Source organism: Platalea leucorodia (assembly GCF_965183815.1).
Source record: "Platalea leucorodia genome assembly, chromosome: 2".
Taxonomy (NCBI): Eukaryota; Metazoa; Chordata; class Aves; order Pelecaniformes; family Threskiornithidae; genus Platalea; species Platalea leucorodia.
The window spans coordinates 62,335,952-62,354,293 of record NC_138824.1 but is presented as its reverse complement, the minus strand read 5'-3'; the positions used below and the strand labels follow the sequence as shown (position 1 = coordinate 62,354,293).

At 39.5% G+C, this 18,342-nt stretch overlaps 1 protein-coding gene across 1 annotated transcript in view; it reads left to right on the top strand.

The window, feature by feature from the left end:
* EFNB2 (ephrin B2) overlaps window positions 1–18,342 on the top strand; it is a 45,750-nt gene that overhangs the window by 13,933 nt on the left and 13,475 nt on the right. The window contains exon 2 of the mRNA XM_082304489.1: window positions 8,716–8,999. Coding sequence (XP_082160615.1) covers window positions 8,716–8,999 — 284 coding nt within the window. The remainder of the gene's footprint in view (window positions 1–8,715; window positions 9,000–18,342) is intronic.

The window sequence follows — 18,342 nt, the reverse complement described above, 5'->3', positions numbered from 1 at the left end:
TCGAAGGCAGGAAGCTTTCCTCAGATATATTTAGGACATAGCTATACGAAGCACTTCTGAAAGAATTCCAACTTTGCTAATCATGTCTGGTTCTCATGTTGTGCATTACCAGCACCGCGTTTCTGGAAAAACAAAATGAAAAGAATGCTGAGGCTAGGGGGTTTCTGCTTGAAGTACTAAAGTGTGTAGTGGTGGCATGGGTCAAGAGTTGGGCTCTCATCCAGACCCGCATGCATCATTTGTCAAGAGGTAACCAGAAAGAGCAACTAATTACAATGCACCTACTGAGTGTTTTCTCTTTCAGAAATTCCTCAGAATAAGCCATTTATGCAGATTGGCTGCTACTCTCCACTGCAGCCACTTGCAGTTTTTAAACTCTATGTAGAACGCATGTTTCTGTTGAAATGCAATAAAAAGGAGAATGTGCCTGTGTGTGTTTCCATGCTTGTGCATGAGAGCGAGCGAGCGAGCAATGATTTGAGGAGTGACTCTCTCTTTGCTGAAGCTAAGTAAGTCCAGCACTGTTGTGAGGGTTCATACTTCTGTAAATGCTGATGAAATGATAATACAATACACTTTAAAATAGAAGATTGGTCGTATCCATCCTTTTTTTTTCCCCCCCTTAGTTAGGAGACTGTCCTGAAGCACATTAGCGGTTCTTTTGTGGTAACCAGAATTGATTTTGTAAATGGATCAGAATTCTCTAGTGCTTTAAGTACTTTTAGCACAGCAGTAATTGCTTTCTGCACAATAATACAAAAAGTTAATTGCTATTAATAGTGCTTTATGTGGAGGTCATGTATGAAAACTGAATATAAAATCTATATTTTTAAAAAAAAATCCTTTGTCAACCTTGGTAAAAAATCGAATCGTACATCTTTTCAGCATTTCAAGCGTTATGTGTGTGGTAAATGTTCTAAGCCGGGCTGCACGTTATTGTGCAAAAAGCCCAGATCTTGTTTCCCATTGTAGAGGAAAAAACAAACAGATAGGTGTTTGCTCTCAGAGGTTTTTTTTTTTAAGGCAGAGGAAAACGTGCTTCCCTTTTTATGGGAGGAAAACCACGCATCCATTTTCACACCCTGGATTTAGGCTGGGGACGGAGGGGTAAAGCACAAGTTGGTCTGAAGGTTTTAGTGATGTAAGGGGGTTTTTTGCTTTGCTCTGCAAGTGAGAGCCAAGCAGCAAGGGAAAGGGCAGCTTTCCAGCAAAATTGAACCATCTCTTGCAGGCGGAGATGGCGTCCAGTTGAAACAGGTACCCTGTCTTACAGCAAAACCTTTCTGGCAGCTGCGCGCCGCGGGGCTGAAGGCAGGGCACTGCCTCTGCTCAGCAGGGTGGGCTGGCGAGAGGGCGCTCCTGGCGTCCGTGGTCACCCCGAGATGCTGTGATCCCCTGGACAGGAACTGCAGAGTCAGCTACCTCTGCCGGAGCCCAGGATTGGGGCAGCCCCGAAGGAGAGTCTGCAACACCTCCTTTGGCTTATTTACTTTTTCCATGGAATGAGATCACATCCATAACCTCGTACATCATAGCTTTTAAGGAACCAGATTTTCCCTTAGAGAGAGTGTCTCCGATAAGTTGTGTTTGGTGCTGGGTTGCAGGTCACCTTCTGTATATGTGAAAGGTAAAAGGGGTACAGTTCTTGCCAAATATCATGTCTTAGCTGCATGTCTTGCTCTCTCAAGTGCAAGGCACCTTTAGACTTGTGACCGTCCTAAGCTGAGTGGAACGAAGAAGTGAGTGTCTATATCTCTGCAACAGCAATAGTCACACGAGTTATTTGGTGAAGGAAACTCATGACACATCTTTCCAGGAGACAGGTCAGGGCATTTTCTGACGTGTTTGAAGAGGGATGGTGTCTGTGGGTGTCTCTCTATATAGTGGAAGCTCTGCGCCTTTAGGACTGTGATGTAATGGCACAATTTGACTGTCAAATCCTGCAGGTCCATGCAAAAAAATGCTTTATTTGGGGAGAAGTGTGTGCACTCTCAGCCCATCCTTATTTTATGCCTGTTAGAAATCCTTTGTTGTATTTTAAATGCTTTCCTCTAGTATTTTGTGAAAGGTAGCATGATGAATTGATAAATGAAACAGCTAAAATTTCATACATGCTCCTCGTTCCCTGTCCACTTAAAATTTTGAGAAAACGTAATAATGCTGCAGAATCATTCTTGCGTACGTTATTCAGATTTCAGTTGTAAACATGTTGCATTGTCTTGCCCTACTGAAGTCAATGGAAGTTTTGCAACCGATTTCAATAAGAATAGGTCCAGGAAAAGGCACCAAGAGTGGTGTCCATTTGCATGGCTACTTGAGACACACAAAATGGTGTCACCACTACCATTTTGTATCCAGGGTGCTGATTAAAACAAAATAAACCCTTGACCATTCCCTTTTTCAGTGCACTGCAGGCATTTCCCCCCTGTAGTCCGAAAGAAGACGGGCTCCTTTGGAGGTGAGGAAGGGGCAGAGCAAGGAGGTACCACAAACCTCGGGATGGAGATCAGCTACAGTTTCAGGGACTGTTTCAAAGCATTGATGGGTTTGCTGCAGGTTTTATTGCAGGAGAGCCCAAGCCCCGAAAAGGAAGTCCTTTCCTTCCAATGGAAGTGAAATACAAGAGCTGCAGCTTTAGAAACTTGTGTTATGGTATTTTATAATCTGGCTTTGTGTAATGTGGTACTTACCATTAAAGATCTTATGGGATGAGCGTGAATATATTTGTTTATTTATTTGTTTGAATTCCATTTAGTTTCTAGCCTGCAAGTCCTATTAATGCAAGTAACCATTGCTTACATGAATAGTTTCATTAACTGTGTGGAAAAATGTTACATATAAATAAAGGTCAGCAGATTAAACTTCTTAAATTTTATTTAAATTCAAAAACATGGCTATTTAGCATGTTCTGTAGAACCTTGTTATAGTATTAAAATAATTTAATAATACTGCACTGGCAAAGAAAAGTAGCTTCCAAAATGCGCTTAAAAGAATTTTAATAATATGAAATGCTGTACTTCTTTTATTTTCAAAGTTTCATTTGCTAGTCTGTGTATAAAGCCAGTCTGTCGTCTTGCTGTGTCAAACTATGGTAATTTTTCTTGCAGAGACTTCACGTAAGAGTAGTGCCTTTCTTTTTAACCAGATTCCGTACCCGTTTTGAGACAGAGACTCCACATTAGTCTTTTTTGATGAAGCTTGTTTTTCTGTCTGTTCCACAGCAGTTACTGATCCTCTTCTCATTGAATCCACATTCACTTAATCTATTTAAACTGGAGTGAGATCAGTCCTATAAAATCACTGCTTCTGCAAAAAGGCATTTCAGGTTTACAGCTGGATGTGTATATATATCCACATGGCATATCTTGTATATGATGTTGAATATGACAGAAACTAATGTGAAAACTCTGTATGGAGCGAAGGACACTCCTGCAGAGAGCATTGGTCTATGTTTTTGGATTTTCTTCAGTTCAAAGTCTTGGGAATCAGTAAACTGGTTTTCATGTCGTTCAGCAGGCTGTAATTAGGCCAGTGCTACTTCACTGAAATCACTAGGGCCTTTTCCTGGGACTTTTATTTGCTTTGCGTCAAGCTGGTAGGATTTTTGCCTTGCTTAAATATTTCTCCTGTGGACAAAATTATATTCAAAATACAAAAGTTGTTATTTTCTCAAAAGCCATATACACTATTTAATAACCATTCTTTTTAAATGGCAAGGACTTGTATGTGGAATGCTGTTCTGTATTCTGTTTCAGTTTGCACTTGTACAAGTAACGGACTAGCATACTGTGTTATTAGTTTCATGACATTTCCTTAATAAAACTTTTCAATGAATAACTTTATAGTCAGGCTGGTAGTTAAACTTCATATAGTTAAGTGGGTAGGATTCCCCAACAGAAGGTTTCAGGCTGCATTTTAAAAAGCATCTTGATTGTTCACATTTTTAGGGTTATTTTTGTTACATTAATTTAAAGGTAACTGCCTACACCAATTAGTTCAGGTAAGGTATTAAAGCACAGAAATTTGGCACTGTTTCCCCAGTTAAATATACAAGACTCTCAACAAGTACTAACACGCTTTCTAAAATTGCATTTATTTTACAATTACTAGGATGTAGTTAAAGCTAAGTGTTCATATATATATATATAGTTTGTGTGTACATATATAGTTTTGCAAGTTGGGAAAAGCATGACGACACATTTTTTACATAGGTCAGTACTGATTAACAAAATCTCTTTAAGAATTTATTTCTCTAAGAATTTTGTCTGTTGATAATTTTACAGTCTCAGAAATATCTGTGTAGTAAGGAATAGTAGAATATTCTCAGTGAAAAAGAGTGCTGATAATAGATAAAGTTCTATTTTTTTTGAGAATTTACTATTATGAAATTAGGTAGGTTTGAGTGGTTATTATTAAGGAAAACACCTTTATAATTTTAATACGGTTGAATGTGCCAAGTTTCTCTAAACATGAAGTAGATTCTTAAGAAATTAGTTGAAACCTGTGTATAATATAAATTTTATTTTTTGTAAAATTTCAAAATCAAATTTAACTTCTCTAGGACTTTGACCAGTAAGGGTACATTAGTGCCAGGAACTGCTGGACCTTAAAATAAGTGTGGTACAGAAAATTATTGTAATATTGGTGCGAACTACTCTGTTCCTATTTTCTGTTTATGTGTCATGTGAATTTTTGGTCTGATAAAATACTTATTTTTAAAAAGGTTTGGGAATTCTGCATGTTGCTGTTATTTGATGAGTTGTGTGACTAGTTGGACGCGTGGGAGGGATTCACATCCATGGGCTTTGCACAGATGTCAAATGTCGCCCACAATACACCAATTTTGGGCTGACAGTAAAAATGACCTCTGTATCCAAAAGTGCCAGACAGAAAGTGCATGAATTTCATCGTACAGCTTTTACTGTACTTAATATACTTTTCTGTGCTTTCTCACAGTAAGCAGTAGGATTATTAATTGTGGGCAAGATTTTTTGAATGCTCTGGTCTGACTGTATCTGACTGCTGACAGAAATGAGTCGGGAAACTCGCTAAGCTTTTCTCCTAAGTTTCTGTTGGCATACAGGGGCCTATAGTTTCCCAGTAAAAAAAAAAAAAAAAAAAAAAAAATTTAGAGCTGAAAAGCAGAAAATTAGAAAGCTAGCTTTTTATAGAAAGCAGTGGTTCCAGGGCTGTCGCTATCCCGACTGCTTAAAGAGCGTGTCACTGTCCCAAGCAACAATTGGAGTAACACAGCCTCCTCGGGATCAGTCACAGGATTCTAAAGACCTCTTGCTCCATCTTTATTATATTCCTTTTTGGGGGGAAAAAAAAAGGTTTTTAATTAGTTGAAGGCACATTCCGATCAGACTTTTAAAGCCAGTTCATTAACTTTATTTTTACAGATGCCATCCTGCAAACATTTCATAAGTGTTGATGCTACCCCAGAATGCTTAAGGCTACATCAGCACTTGCAGAAATAAAGATTCAGGATTAATCCTGAAGCTTTTGTTAACCACTACCAAGGCTGAATGTACATTGTCGGGGTTTTTTCAGATATAAGATTTTCAAAAATAGGATCATAAAACAGTAGTCTTAATCCTCCTGACATTTAATAAATAGCTTCAGAAAATGCTTAGTACCCAGCAAACGATTTATTTAAAGTCTTTATGAAAATACAGTAGCAAAAGTATTACACAAATGCAGGGATAATAATCATGCCTACTACTAATCGGCCACTGTAAGTTTTGTGGTCAAACTGAATTGTATGAGGTGAAACTTTTTTATTCTCTCCATCCATATTTGTGCTTTATTGTTGTAAGAAAATAAGGAAAGTAGATTGGAAAAATCTCTTTCTCGGAAAGGTCACAATCAAAACTGCAAACTGGAAAAAATTTCAATACAATCAAGTTCTCAGATTAATCCTTTCATTTTCAGCCTTTTTTCTTCCCTAATCCCATCAGCGTTAGATCCTACAAGTTCAGAAACTCAAGTGGAAGGAGATTTACTCAAACTGTACAGACTTCAGAGCCATAGTGAGAATATTCCCCTGCCATAAAGTCTAACGAGTACATCGGTTTAAAGCTCTTGTAAAATGTGTTTTAGCTGTCTGTTGGGAGTGGTTCTATCCTCTACCTTTTATGGGGCAATTCCTGGCTACTTAACCAAGGCACACAAGTGTGCTTTCTCTCTGGTAGCTGTGTCTGAGGGTTGCCTGGCACGCCATCTCTGAACCCATCCTGTTTGCGCTCGGAGCTTGCATGGAGAACGTATACCGCTGCTGCTTCATTACACACATATATATACACAAAACCCAAAATTAGAATCAGTGTTTTTTTGTTTTTCAGGGCAGCTTTTAGGTCATATTATTGATAATGACAGACAGGTGTGCATTTCTAACCTTATGCATTTCATATTTATTATGCATTGGAATCTAAATTGATTAATTTAAAAAGAAAGATCCGGTCCTCTGAAATCTCATGTGTTTCATATTACACATTCCCGTTACGTGAAGAAGAATTACTGGCAAGAAGAAATATTTGCAGCAGTGGGATCATACGGTGACCAGCCTTTGTCCTGGCATGCAGATGGGGGAATACGAGTAATTTTCATTTTTCTGGTACAACACTGCTGCACAGGAGCAAAGTAAAATGGGGCTGTGGTCAGACAAAGTGGTAAAGTCAGTCACAGGTGACGGAGGTTAGCTCAGAAACTCTGTCCCTTTGCCTTTGCCTGGTCGGAGTTGATCCCCGAGGAGAGCCTGAGTCAGGATCTGTGATGCTTCCTTGGGAATGTTTTCTGGCTGGGGTCTTTCTCCCCCCGTTTCCTTGGCACCCCTGCAGAGCTGGCCTCTCCCTCAGTCATCCCTCACCAGGCTGGTGACTTTGAGGAGGATGCATTTCCACATTTCCATTTGTTTCACCATTTTGGCTTTTGGGAGGTGGTGGTCACTGCATTCCTTTGGCGTGTCTGAAAACTGGAGGAGGAGGCGCAGCTTCGACCCGTCTCCACTGTGTCTCAGTTTGAACAGCCATGGCCAAGCCTAGTTTCTGTAGTCTGGAAATTACACTGCACGACACAAAATGTGCAGTGATTTATACATCAACAGTCGCTTTTCTTGCCATAACATTTCATTGTTCTTTTTCCCTAAATCTGTAATTACATGTCTTTGTCCTGCTCTGTGCTGCTTCACAACAAATATAATTCTTACACAGGCTTTGTGAGTGAAAATAATCCAGCTCAATTAGCACAGATCATAAACTTGCATTGTGTGGGAGCAAGCGGTTGTAAATGATGGATTCGAAATTTGGGGCGTCCCATCATCCTTCTTTCTAATTTAGTAAGTTCTCCCCCAGCACTGCTCCGTGCTGGTGGGCTCCCTTAGCCAAGCCAGAGGCTGGAGGTCACCGACGCCTACAGCTTTTTTCTGCTTGGGCCTTAATACCCTAATTTAAAGTTTCCAGGAAGGCTGCCTGTGAATAAGCTAAATTTGCTACGTGTGCTGTTTAAATGCTAGCACTTGGAGAAGGGTGTTCATTAGGCGGCAATTGTTTCAGTCAGTTTTTCAGGCCAATTCTCCATTAAGGAACATCTTTGGAAAAGGCTGGCAGGCAGGAGAAAGAGGAAAGAAAGTCAGTCTTTTAGGTCTGTGTATTCGAGGACGTTGTGTCGTTGGCTGTAGTTCTAAAACACGCACTTCTTGGCCTTACTTGGAACAAATATATCTTACAGAGAAAGAAACAACCCTGCTGTGGCTTTTGTCCTTGTGAGAATAAGGCTGCTCATTTTGTGGGTGAATCAATACTATAAGTAATTATTTATATTTTTCTTTTGTGAAGAAGTGGTGAAGTTTACCTATTAATTGCTATGAGTAGGAAAGATACAATATGGAGTCTAACCCCAAACACTCACTGCCACTTGTGTAAGTGGCACACTCACTTGTGTAAGAAGTCTTCATCTTCTGTAAGAAGCATGCTTGTGTTTCACCTGTAGCACAAGAAATAAAAAAAGAGCTAAAATAATGATGGTAATGGTGGAGTTTATGAAGAGAAGAAATCATTGTAGTGTAGCGGTCACACTGTCTGGGAAAAGTGTTTTATCAGAAGCATGTGTGGTCCTTGGGTCAGGTAGATCTCTGTCCACCCCAGGTCTGTAAGCATGATCCTGGTGAGTGACTGATGTTCCTTTGTGTTATACTAGTAATATCAATCAGCATCTTAACATGTTGTTAACTCTTAAAGTCTAAGTTGTTTCCTTTCCCATATGGCTGCTCAGGGGGGCTGAGAGATTATTCTTGTCATTCTCCCGTGTCCAAAATTAGCAAAATATGTGCAAGAATAGTAGAAACGTTACCAAAGCGGAAAAACAGGATTGTAGCCCACCAGACGTTGTACTAGCTGCTGTAAATGGCCAAATGTGGAAGAAACAGCAGCGCCTGCCAGAGACGTAAAACTTACTAGAGTTCCCAACTGGGATAAGGACTATAAGACTCAATCCATCTGTAATTTCCAAGATCTAAATAAACATCTTGTTGATATTAAATTGAGTCAGGCCCAAACTATTAAGATCTGTTTGCTCAGTCTGTCATTTTGGTTTTGGAAACTGTGTGTTTGTTCCTTTCTGTCCACTGCAATTGCTACTTTTCTGGATGAGATTTTATAAAGCGTCTCACATTTTCCCTTTTTTTCTCTTCGCCCCCCCCCCCTTTTTCTATTTTAGATTCCTTCCTGGACAAGGATTGGTACTATATCCACAGATAGGAGACAAACTGGATATTATCTGCCCAAAGGTGGACTCTAAAACTGTTGGCCAGTATGAATATTATAAGGTCTACATGGTTGATAAAGACCAAGCAGATAGCTGTGCTATTAAAAAGGACAATACACCTTTACTCAACTGTGCCAAGCCAGATCAAGATGTTAAGTTTACCATCAAGTTTCAAGAGTTCAGTCCTAATCTCTGGGGCCTGGAATTTCAGAAGAACAAAGATTATTACGTCATATGTAAGTTCAAAATACCAATTGTTTGTTCTTTTAAATATAATTGTGTATTCTTTTGTATGTTGTCTTGTACATTATAAGCAAACTAGGAAGAATGTGAATGGGTTTGTATTTTTTTCTCTGAAAATATTTTCTTGCCAGCATATTTTCAACATTATTCCTGAGTTCTATGGGGCCTCTGTCTCTTTTTTCCTTGGTTTGTGTACACCAAATTGAATTGTACTCCTATGCCTGTAAAGGGCTTCTCCTTTTGTGCACAATATCATGTCCTGTATTCACATTGAAAGTTGTGTGCGGCTAAACCGTGGTGTGTTTCCCGCTCGCAGCTCTAGTGATGTGCCATGCTATAGGACTTGCCCTCGGGTGCCCTTATGCCAGGAGTAGGAGTGGGGTGGCCTGGCTGTTCTGAGCGGAGGCATCCTACGTGAGATGGCTGGCCGTTGCTCCAAGTGGTCCAGGCATTCTTGCAGCGACCTTTTGGCCGCTGTGGTGCCAACTTTGACAGTGTAATTTCCCCACAAGGGTTACTGGTGGGCTCTAGTTGGGCATGCATAGCTGCAATACATACTTACTGTGTCCATACAGCAGCTAGGAGGGTTCTTGGGCAAAACCTAGACTAGCACGATCTTAAGTTTCCTCCTTTTTCATGGTCCTGGACTTGTAAAAAGAATGTGCATGACACAGGCCTGTGTCCAACAATATAAACTTTGTGTGAGTTTTAGTCTGATAAGGGATTTATGGCTGAAAGCAAGTCTGGAGGTAACCACTGTGTTTAGTGATTCAAATTACTTATGATGTGTAAAGTTAATGATGTGAATCAGGAGTTAGCATAAGCCGAGACCTCAGCAGTACAACAACAATTTACATTAGCTTGGGTTTTGTCATTGTAATACTATAGCCTGTGGATCTTATTTAGCCCCATGGGGACTTTTGAAGTCTTGAGCAAGGATCACCAGTTAGTAGGAGATGGACAAATTCTGTGCATTGGCTTTTCTGCAGTTACAATGAAGTTAGATACTGGTGTATCTTATTTCTGCTACCTCCTTGAAAATGGGAAGGCTGATAACTATTTCATAGAATGTCTGCCACTCTAAATAGTTCTTAATTTCTCAGTTAAAAAATATTGGTAATTTTACAAGTGCTCTGAGAAAGTACTTTTAAAATGGAAATGGAAATGCATTTAATATGAATTAATGCTCACTTCCCTGTTATATCCATAATGGTACACACTGCGTATAAAACAGGTTGTATGTCACAGAAACTAAGTAAGAATTCACTGTATTAGATATTAAATGTAGAAATTACTAATTAACAGTTGTGGGAGATAAAAACCACCATTTTTGGTTTTTAAGGTTTGACAAAAAGATCACTTAATATAATAGGTGCTTTCTCTGTTCAGTCAGGGGGTATATAAAAACCTGATCCCACTTACACAGCATTTAACTTTGACGAACTTCCCACTGAAATCCAGTGAGATTTACTAGGGTAAAATCTGCAAAATTAGATGTTGAGAGATAGTTGTCTGTAACTCCAGTGAAAATGTGTAGCATAAAAATGACCACGCTCAAATAGTTGGCTTTAATGATGAAATATGTTCAGTATTTAGTGCTGCTTTTAAAAACATCCGCAGCAGACCAGCTGCAGTGGAACAAATGGCACTGTTGCAATTATCACCTGAAAATTATGGGCACAAATGGAGCTTTCTGATACCCTGTCAGTTCTGTCATATCTATGTCATGGATTTACCCAGAGAATTATTAAATATGTCTCATTTTCATTAGTTTTGTATAATTATTTCATTATAGCAATAAGACATAATAGACGTTGCATTTTCTGGAAGATTACAGTATAGTTTGGTTGAAAGAACTTGCTCAGCCTTCAGCCTAATGCCTCAAAAATTACACTGGCCTTGCAGTAATACTGGAGTGCCTTAGGATATTACTTTCCCTGCTCATTCCGGCATAAACAAATGGCTAATTTATCACTATATTGTTAGCATACTAACGGAGCTGCAGCAGGGGTACCCATACATTTTAATAGGTTGGACAAAAAAAACCCCAAAACTGAAAACCCAACCATCCTGAAGCTAAAACTCTCGCTTTTCTATCATTCAGGGAGAAAACAATGAACTCAGTGATGTTGGTCTCAGAAACACTAAGAGGCGTACAAAACTAGGCCAGGGCTCAGCTAGGACACCATTTTACAGAGATGCTGGAGCTAGATAGGATTTTAACAGTTTGTGTTCAAAAGCTCATGACCTGACACAGCTTTGTCAGATACAAATTCTGGTAGTCAGGACATTTACTGTAATTTTTTAAAGTAATATAATATATCTTAATCATGTACACAAATCAGGCCGTAAATCGTTTGCATACATCTCTATTCCCAGACCTGTAATTTAACAGGTGTGCTCAGGCCCGAAAGGGGAATGCACTGGGTCTCCCACTGACTCCGACAGTGCTTGCTTGCTCTTTCTTTCTTTCTTTCTTTCTTTCTTTCTTTCTTTCTTTCTTTCTTTCTTTCTTTCTTTCTTTCTTTCTTTCTTTCTTTCTTTCCTTCCTTCCTTCCTTCCTTCCTTCCTTCCTTCCTTCCTTCCTTCCTTCCTTCCTTCCTTCCTTCCTTCCTTCCTTCCTTCCTTCTTTCCTTCTTTCCTTCCTTCTTTCCTTCTTTCTTTCCTTCTTTCTTTCCTTCTTTCTTTCTGTTCTGTTTGTTTGGGAGTTTGGAGTTTTGTCTTGATTTGTTAGGGTTTTTTGGGGGGGGTTGGAGTGCTATGAAGTGAAGGCGATGATGCATTTTATATGCCAGCTTTTGATTTTGAAGTATTTTAGTATCTTGTATTCCCTCGACTAAGGGGCATCAAACAAACCTGAGATGAGAGTTTACTGAGCCCAGCATCTTTGCAGTGCTCGCTATGGCTGCGTCTACAGCCTAATCTCATGCTGTTTATACTGGCAGGCTGTTGTCAGCCCTTCGAATGTTTTGTGCATCGTCATGTGCTTTTATCATCTTGCCATTATTTGAAAATGCGGTTTGTTTTTCTAAGGTAACAGCATGTGGTTTGTGGAGCTGTATTAAACAGTAAAATCTCTATTCAGATTAGAGGGTTAGTCATTTTGGGATGAGGAATTATAACACAGGATGAAGCAGCTTCCTGAACCCTGTGTACAGGGAAATGTGATTGTACAGGAATGCTTCAATCCATAATTTTTATATCATCCAGATGTATTCATGATAGGTATAGCAGAAGGAGATCTTTTCTACTCAGTTCTTCCCTAGGTATAAGCATATAAAAGGTGCAACTTTTCTCATTCCACAATTCAGAATTTTTTAAAAAAGTAAAAATGTGGATGAGTTTCTGATACCTGATTAATGGTACTTTAATCCAAAAACAATCTAATCCATTTCTTGGCAAGATATTCCTCAATATGAGTATCAGGATCCAAAGAGTTAATTCTGTGAACACCAGTACTTGTAAAGATGATCCTGAGTGGTATTGTGAAAGTGAATAAATGATGTAACAGATTGTCCTTGCTTTTCTCTTCTTTGCTATCATCAATTTTTGGTTCCTGGGAAATTAATAGATTAATTTTCCTACAGTTACCTGTTTTCTTTTCAGCAGAACTGGAGAAGGTCAAATGTACTTGAGATCTCGGAAGTATTAATGTTTAGATTATCCTAAAATATGTGACCATTTAGCGAACGTATCATAAGTCTCTAAGGAAATCCTTAATCAGATGCATGAAGGAAGACACATCATGCCCAACAACATAAATATCTGTGCGAAGGGCAAAGTTAAGCAGAAGGGTGTGCAGATTTGCAGCTCTAGTGTTTGCATTAAAAAGTCTTTGTATGTCTCTGCATGGTTAGAGAATGAAGTATAATTTTCTGCTGTTGTGGATTGCTCAGAACGAGCAGTGAGTATCTTCTCAATACTAGGGACTGATCTGCAAGTACTTGCGTCGTGGTGTCACTGCTTCGGTACCCCTCTCAGGTGCAGCATTTCTTGTATGGGAGGGAGACGTGTTAGCGTAGTACAAGCATATATAATACGCCAAAGGCATTTACTTTTGGTGAACGGGAGTTGTCCTGAACTGTTCCCAACAAACTTGGCCTTTAGTCAGAGGGCATAGGGAGCGCTGCGGTACCCTGGGTTTGCACTGAGGGAGAGCCCTGGGGAAGCCTGCGGGAAGCTACGCTGGAAGGAAGGGAGCAGTGCCACTTGCCTTCGAGCCACCATCATGCTCCTGAGGTAGTTTGGCCAAGCAAGCACAAACTCTGCTCACTTCATCTCTTCTTTTGCATAAGTAAAATGAAGATCATGGGCTGGCATCGTCAGCATTAAAAAATAAGTCACCTGCAATGAAGTCTTCACCTGTTCGACATTTGTAAAAGAATTGCTTGAGACTTGGGCAGGGGCTACAGAGTGGTCCTAGAAAAGATTCCTCTGAAATGCTTGCTCTGCCTGCAACCTCATTAGCCAAGCTTGCCGAGCTAATGATGCTCATTGGCTTTGACACTGGCAAAATGGAATACACAGCTTTCCTTAAATGTTTTTTGTCAACTTTTTTCAAGTGACCCACTTACATAATTGGCCTCTGGCTTAAATTAAAAAACATACATATGTATATTTGATCCCTGACTGATTTAAAGGTTTATACTGGCTAGTAGCACTATGTTTTGGATAACTGCTTTAATAGTACTGTAGCTTTTAAAATCAAAACAGTCATTCTGAAACTTTAGCATTAGCTGGGTTTGAAAAAATCACAAGGCTTTTTATGTTTTCACTTTGTCATTCTGTTACAATTAAAGGGCAATAACTGTCTGAGGAAGAACACATTAAAGGACAATATAGATTGTGCCCTGAAATACAGCCCAGCTGGGAAGAATAAATCTCTTTGTGTGGCCAAATAGACTTACATTAAATTGTTATTTTAGTATTCTGACCAAACAGTTTAAGCGCTGGCTAATCTGGCTGGCTGGGCATTCTGACACCTCTCTTGAGGCAGGTGTCAGTCAGCAGCCCCCTGCAACCTCCCAAAGACCTAGCAAGAGCTACCTGAAAGGAAAGAGTAGGTTTTCCTTTGTTTGGAGGTTGGTTCCGAACTAGCCAAAGCCAGGACAAAAACTGTACCAGAATTTCATTTACATTTCTTTTGCAACAAACACATTTTCCATGCTTTTTATTAAAGACTCTGTGGTCCAGGAATCTATTGTTATTTATTTTTTGATGGTGGTGGTGTTAATGAGAGCTTATGTGATAATAGCCACCCCGATTCCAGTTGTACAAAGATCACATTTTTTTCTTTCCTTTCTCCTCCTTCTTCCTCAGAAAATTAGATAAATTCTTTCTTCTTAGTGTAAAACAATATCCAGAGGTCAGTCTTTGACTTTGCTGAGTCTTTTAAGGGATGTATCAGCAATACCACTTAGCTCTTGTTGAATTAAATATAAATACAGCTCATACAAATAATATTACTGGAGAAAAAAATCACTGTCTGTGCAGCTTCAGATTTCTAAGAGAGTCTAAGACCTACAGGATTAATGGAGTCATTGTCCTTTGGGGTTTTGTCCCAGACCACACAGGTCTTGTAAGAGAATAAGGCTGTTTTAGATTGATGGAGTTTGTTCATATTCGGTGCCATTACCTAGGCAATACTGACCGTTTATCTCCTTTAAAGTAGACAGAGATAGTTCAGCAGGAAATCTGTTATAATTTCTCTATTCCTAAGGGAAAGAAATGAGAGAGGAATGCTCGGTTTTTTAATTGATGGCATCTTGTGAAAAAATACATTTATCCTCCCCCACACCCCCCCAAGTACCCCAGATAGATATGGAATCAGATGAAAATGAAGAATAATTATTCAGACTGGAAGAAGGAATTATTCAGGAAATACTCAGGAATTAAACAGGTTTTAAAATTTCATAGGAAGCTGTTTAATATTTTTAGTCACTATTTATTTTTCTCATTTTTTTTAGTCCCTCATAAACAATTTATAAATACTGGAAATACAGTACATTCACAAAGATACAATATTCTCACTTAGAAGTCTTTATCTATATAGTACACATACCAACAATAAGGGACATTTGAAGTACTTTGCAAAAAACCAGCTTAAACGCAGATCTTCTACAAATAGTAGATGTTCTTAGGTTTACATATACATCCTTAATAGGACTGCATGCAGAAGAGGGTTTGGTTGAGTGTGTATTTGATGCTTTATATGCAGGGTATGAGTAACTCTAAATCAAGGGGGTGTGTATTGGGGAGACATGCCATGCTATGAGGAAAGTATCTGTCTAAACTGAAACTTAGAAGTGCACTAGCATACTGAACGACATTTAATTTTCATGTTGTGCCTAAGTTCAGTGATGAGCATTTATCCCATCAAGTGGGGTGATCAGTCTTTATTTTATACAGTTGCTTGTATTACATCTGCTACGTATTACAGTATTTTAAGTCCTAAAATAAAAGACCAGGAACTGCATAAGTGTTTATAAAGGCTTTAATGAAATTGATTTTAAATAGTTGAAATTGTTTGCCTCATTAAAGTCTTCACATAGCTGGATTGGAGGGAAATGTACTTCTGTCTGAGAGCTGCATTAGCTAAAACACAGGGTTGAAATGGTTGAAAAACAGGGTTAAATGTCAATTTGAACTTTCTTTCCTGACTTTAGTCAATCCTGGAAACTTTGTAGGAAGAGTATTTCAGGATTTATTTCTGATAAATCAGACTGTAAAACTAAGCCCTAATGGGCAGTCTTCCAGTTGCTTTTTTTCAGTCCCAAGGAAATCATGCAAATATTTCTGTGAGTAAAAGCAGGATTAGGCTTAAGGTAGTCTTAGCAGTTCTTGGACAACAGTCCGTATTAAGCTGATAAAACTGGTTTTAAAAAGCACGTTTGGATCTTTGTTAGCGTGATTTCTCTGTTTTCTGTTCAGTAGATGAAGACAGCAAAAACAACTAAACCACAGCAGCAGCAGACTAGTCCTTATGTGCTCACTGAGGTGCTATGAGAGAAACAGAAGTCAGAATCCAAATCCTGCCAGGGAAACAGAGAAGGATTTGTTTTTTCAAGTATTTCATGTTAGCACGTAAATGCATTAGACCGCAACAGTGCGGTTGATCGCAGAATCACAGAATGGTTGAGTTTGGACGGCACCTCTGGAGATCATCTAGTCCCCTGCTCAAGCCCTTGCTCAAGCTGGCTCAGCTGCAGCCAGTTGCCCAGGTCCCTGTCCAGCTGAGTTTTGAATATCTCCAAGGATAAGAACTCTACAGCCTGCCTGGACAACTTGGTCCAGTGCTCTGTCACCCTCACATATAAAAGGTTTTCTCAGGTTTAAAGAGCATCCCCTGTATTTCAGTTTGTGCCCTTTGCTTTTTGTCCTGTCACTGGGCACCACTGAGAGGAGTCTGGCTCTTCCTTCTTTACTCTCCCCACCGGGTATTTATACACATTGATAAGATCCACCTGAGCCTTCTTTTCTCCAGACTGAACGGTCCCAGCTCTCTCAGCCTCCCTTCCTATACAGATGCTCCAGTTCCTTCATCACCTCCATGAGCATTTACTGGACTTGCTCCTGTAAGTCCATGTCTGTCTTGTATTGGGGAGCCTGTGGCTGCACCCAGCACTCCAGCTGGGGCCTCACCAGTGCTGAGTAGAGGGGAAGGATTACTTTGCTCTGCCTGCTGGCAGCACTCTGCCAAATGCAGCCCAGGAGGCTGTTGGCCACCTTTGCCGCAAGGGCACGGTGCTGGCTTGTGGTCAACTTGGTGTCCACCAGGACCCCCAGTGCCGTTTCTGCAAAACTGCCTTCCAGGTGTTTGGCCCCAGTCTCTGCTGAAACTTGATTCCACCTGCTGTCTAGAGGCTGCCACAGCAGATTTAGTAGCCTAACGAAGACATTAATTAAATAATTTGTGTTGCAAAAGAAAAAAAAAAAAAAGTTAAACTATTAAAAATGTTATACTGTTAAAATACTAATGAAATATTAGAAACTGTGTGAACGTCGTTATTAAAAGTATTGGTTCTCCTGTCTAGTCATGAATTTTCAAAATTCCAAACACTGGAGGATTAACATACCCATCCCATCGGAGTTTCTTAAAATGGACCGAGACGTGGCTAGATGATAATTTCTAAAGACATTAAACCCCTTAATTTCTTAGGGCAAGTATTTGAACTAGAGGTCCTGTAGCACCATTGAAGTTCAGATTGCTTTATTTCAGCAATGTTCCCTCATTAAGTTTTACTCCATGGGTATTTTAAAGTTCTAAACACAAACAAAAGCATTCTGCAATCAACACAGTGCTTAACTTCTGATCATCTTTGCCAAGTGCACAGTCATCCAGTAGTATCATAATTGATCTCAGTACTAAGGTGCCAAACTCTGTGTTGCTGAAGGATAGTTAGATGATGTAAATAGCTTTTTGTGTTTTGCAATAAAGCACACTTTTGTTGTGCTTGATGTAAAAGCAGGAGATGAAGGTATTCTTTTATTGAAGCAAACATGTGGAAAATTGCTCTAGATTATTATAGTGCAGAGCATCTCTCTTGAAAGGAATGAGGTTCATCTATAGGGCAAACTCTGACTGTGGCACTTTACTGGGGTTACTCCTGGACTCTGTGTGGTCAAAGCAAATAACGTCATGTCCATCTAAACTGTTATAACCATGAGACTGGCACATTTTCTCGTCTATAGTGTTATATTCTAAACTGTCACTAGGCATTAACTCAGTCACTGGTGAAGTCCTACCACCTAGAGATGAACTCTGCCTCAAAACGATGTTTTCCACTTCAGTGCTACTCGTATAGCAATTACTGGGTCATTAATATCATTGCATGCAATTAGTGACAGCAGAATGAGCAAGAGGTTTGTTATTTATTTCATATGAACTTTCACTATAACCCTTTCTTATCCAAGTGCTACTGACAGAAACCAGAGAGATTTTCAAGGCAGATGAACATCCTTGAAGAGTGGTGTTGAGTTTGTACAATACAGAAAATAGGTCCTCATTTCATGTTAAAGCTTCTGCTTTTGTTTCCAGCAAGCCTGCCGGTCATTAGCAACAATTAGTGTAACTTGAATGCTAGCTAATTCTATTAGTTCTGTTCAGCTGAACTGTTAAGCAAAGCTTGCTGTGGTAGCGGGGAGATATTTCTCCCCATCCATGAGAGGCTTTTGCCAGTAGTGTGCCAGGAGAAAGGATAAACTTACATAAAATACCTGTTTGTGGTTGGTGAAGTTAACTAGCTAGTAATCTGTTTTAGATGCATACGTTCCGATATACGCTGAATACACCATAATTAGTGGGCTTGCATCTGCCACAGTTACTTCAGTGCTCAC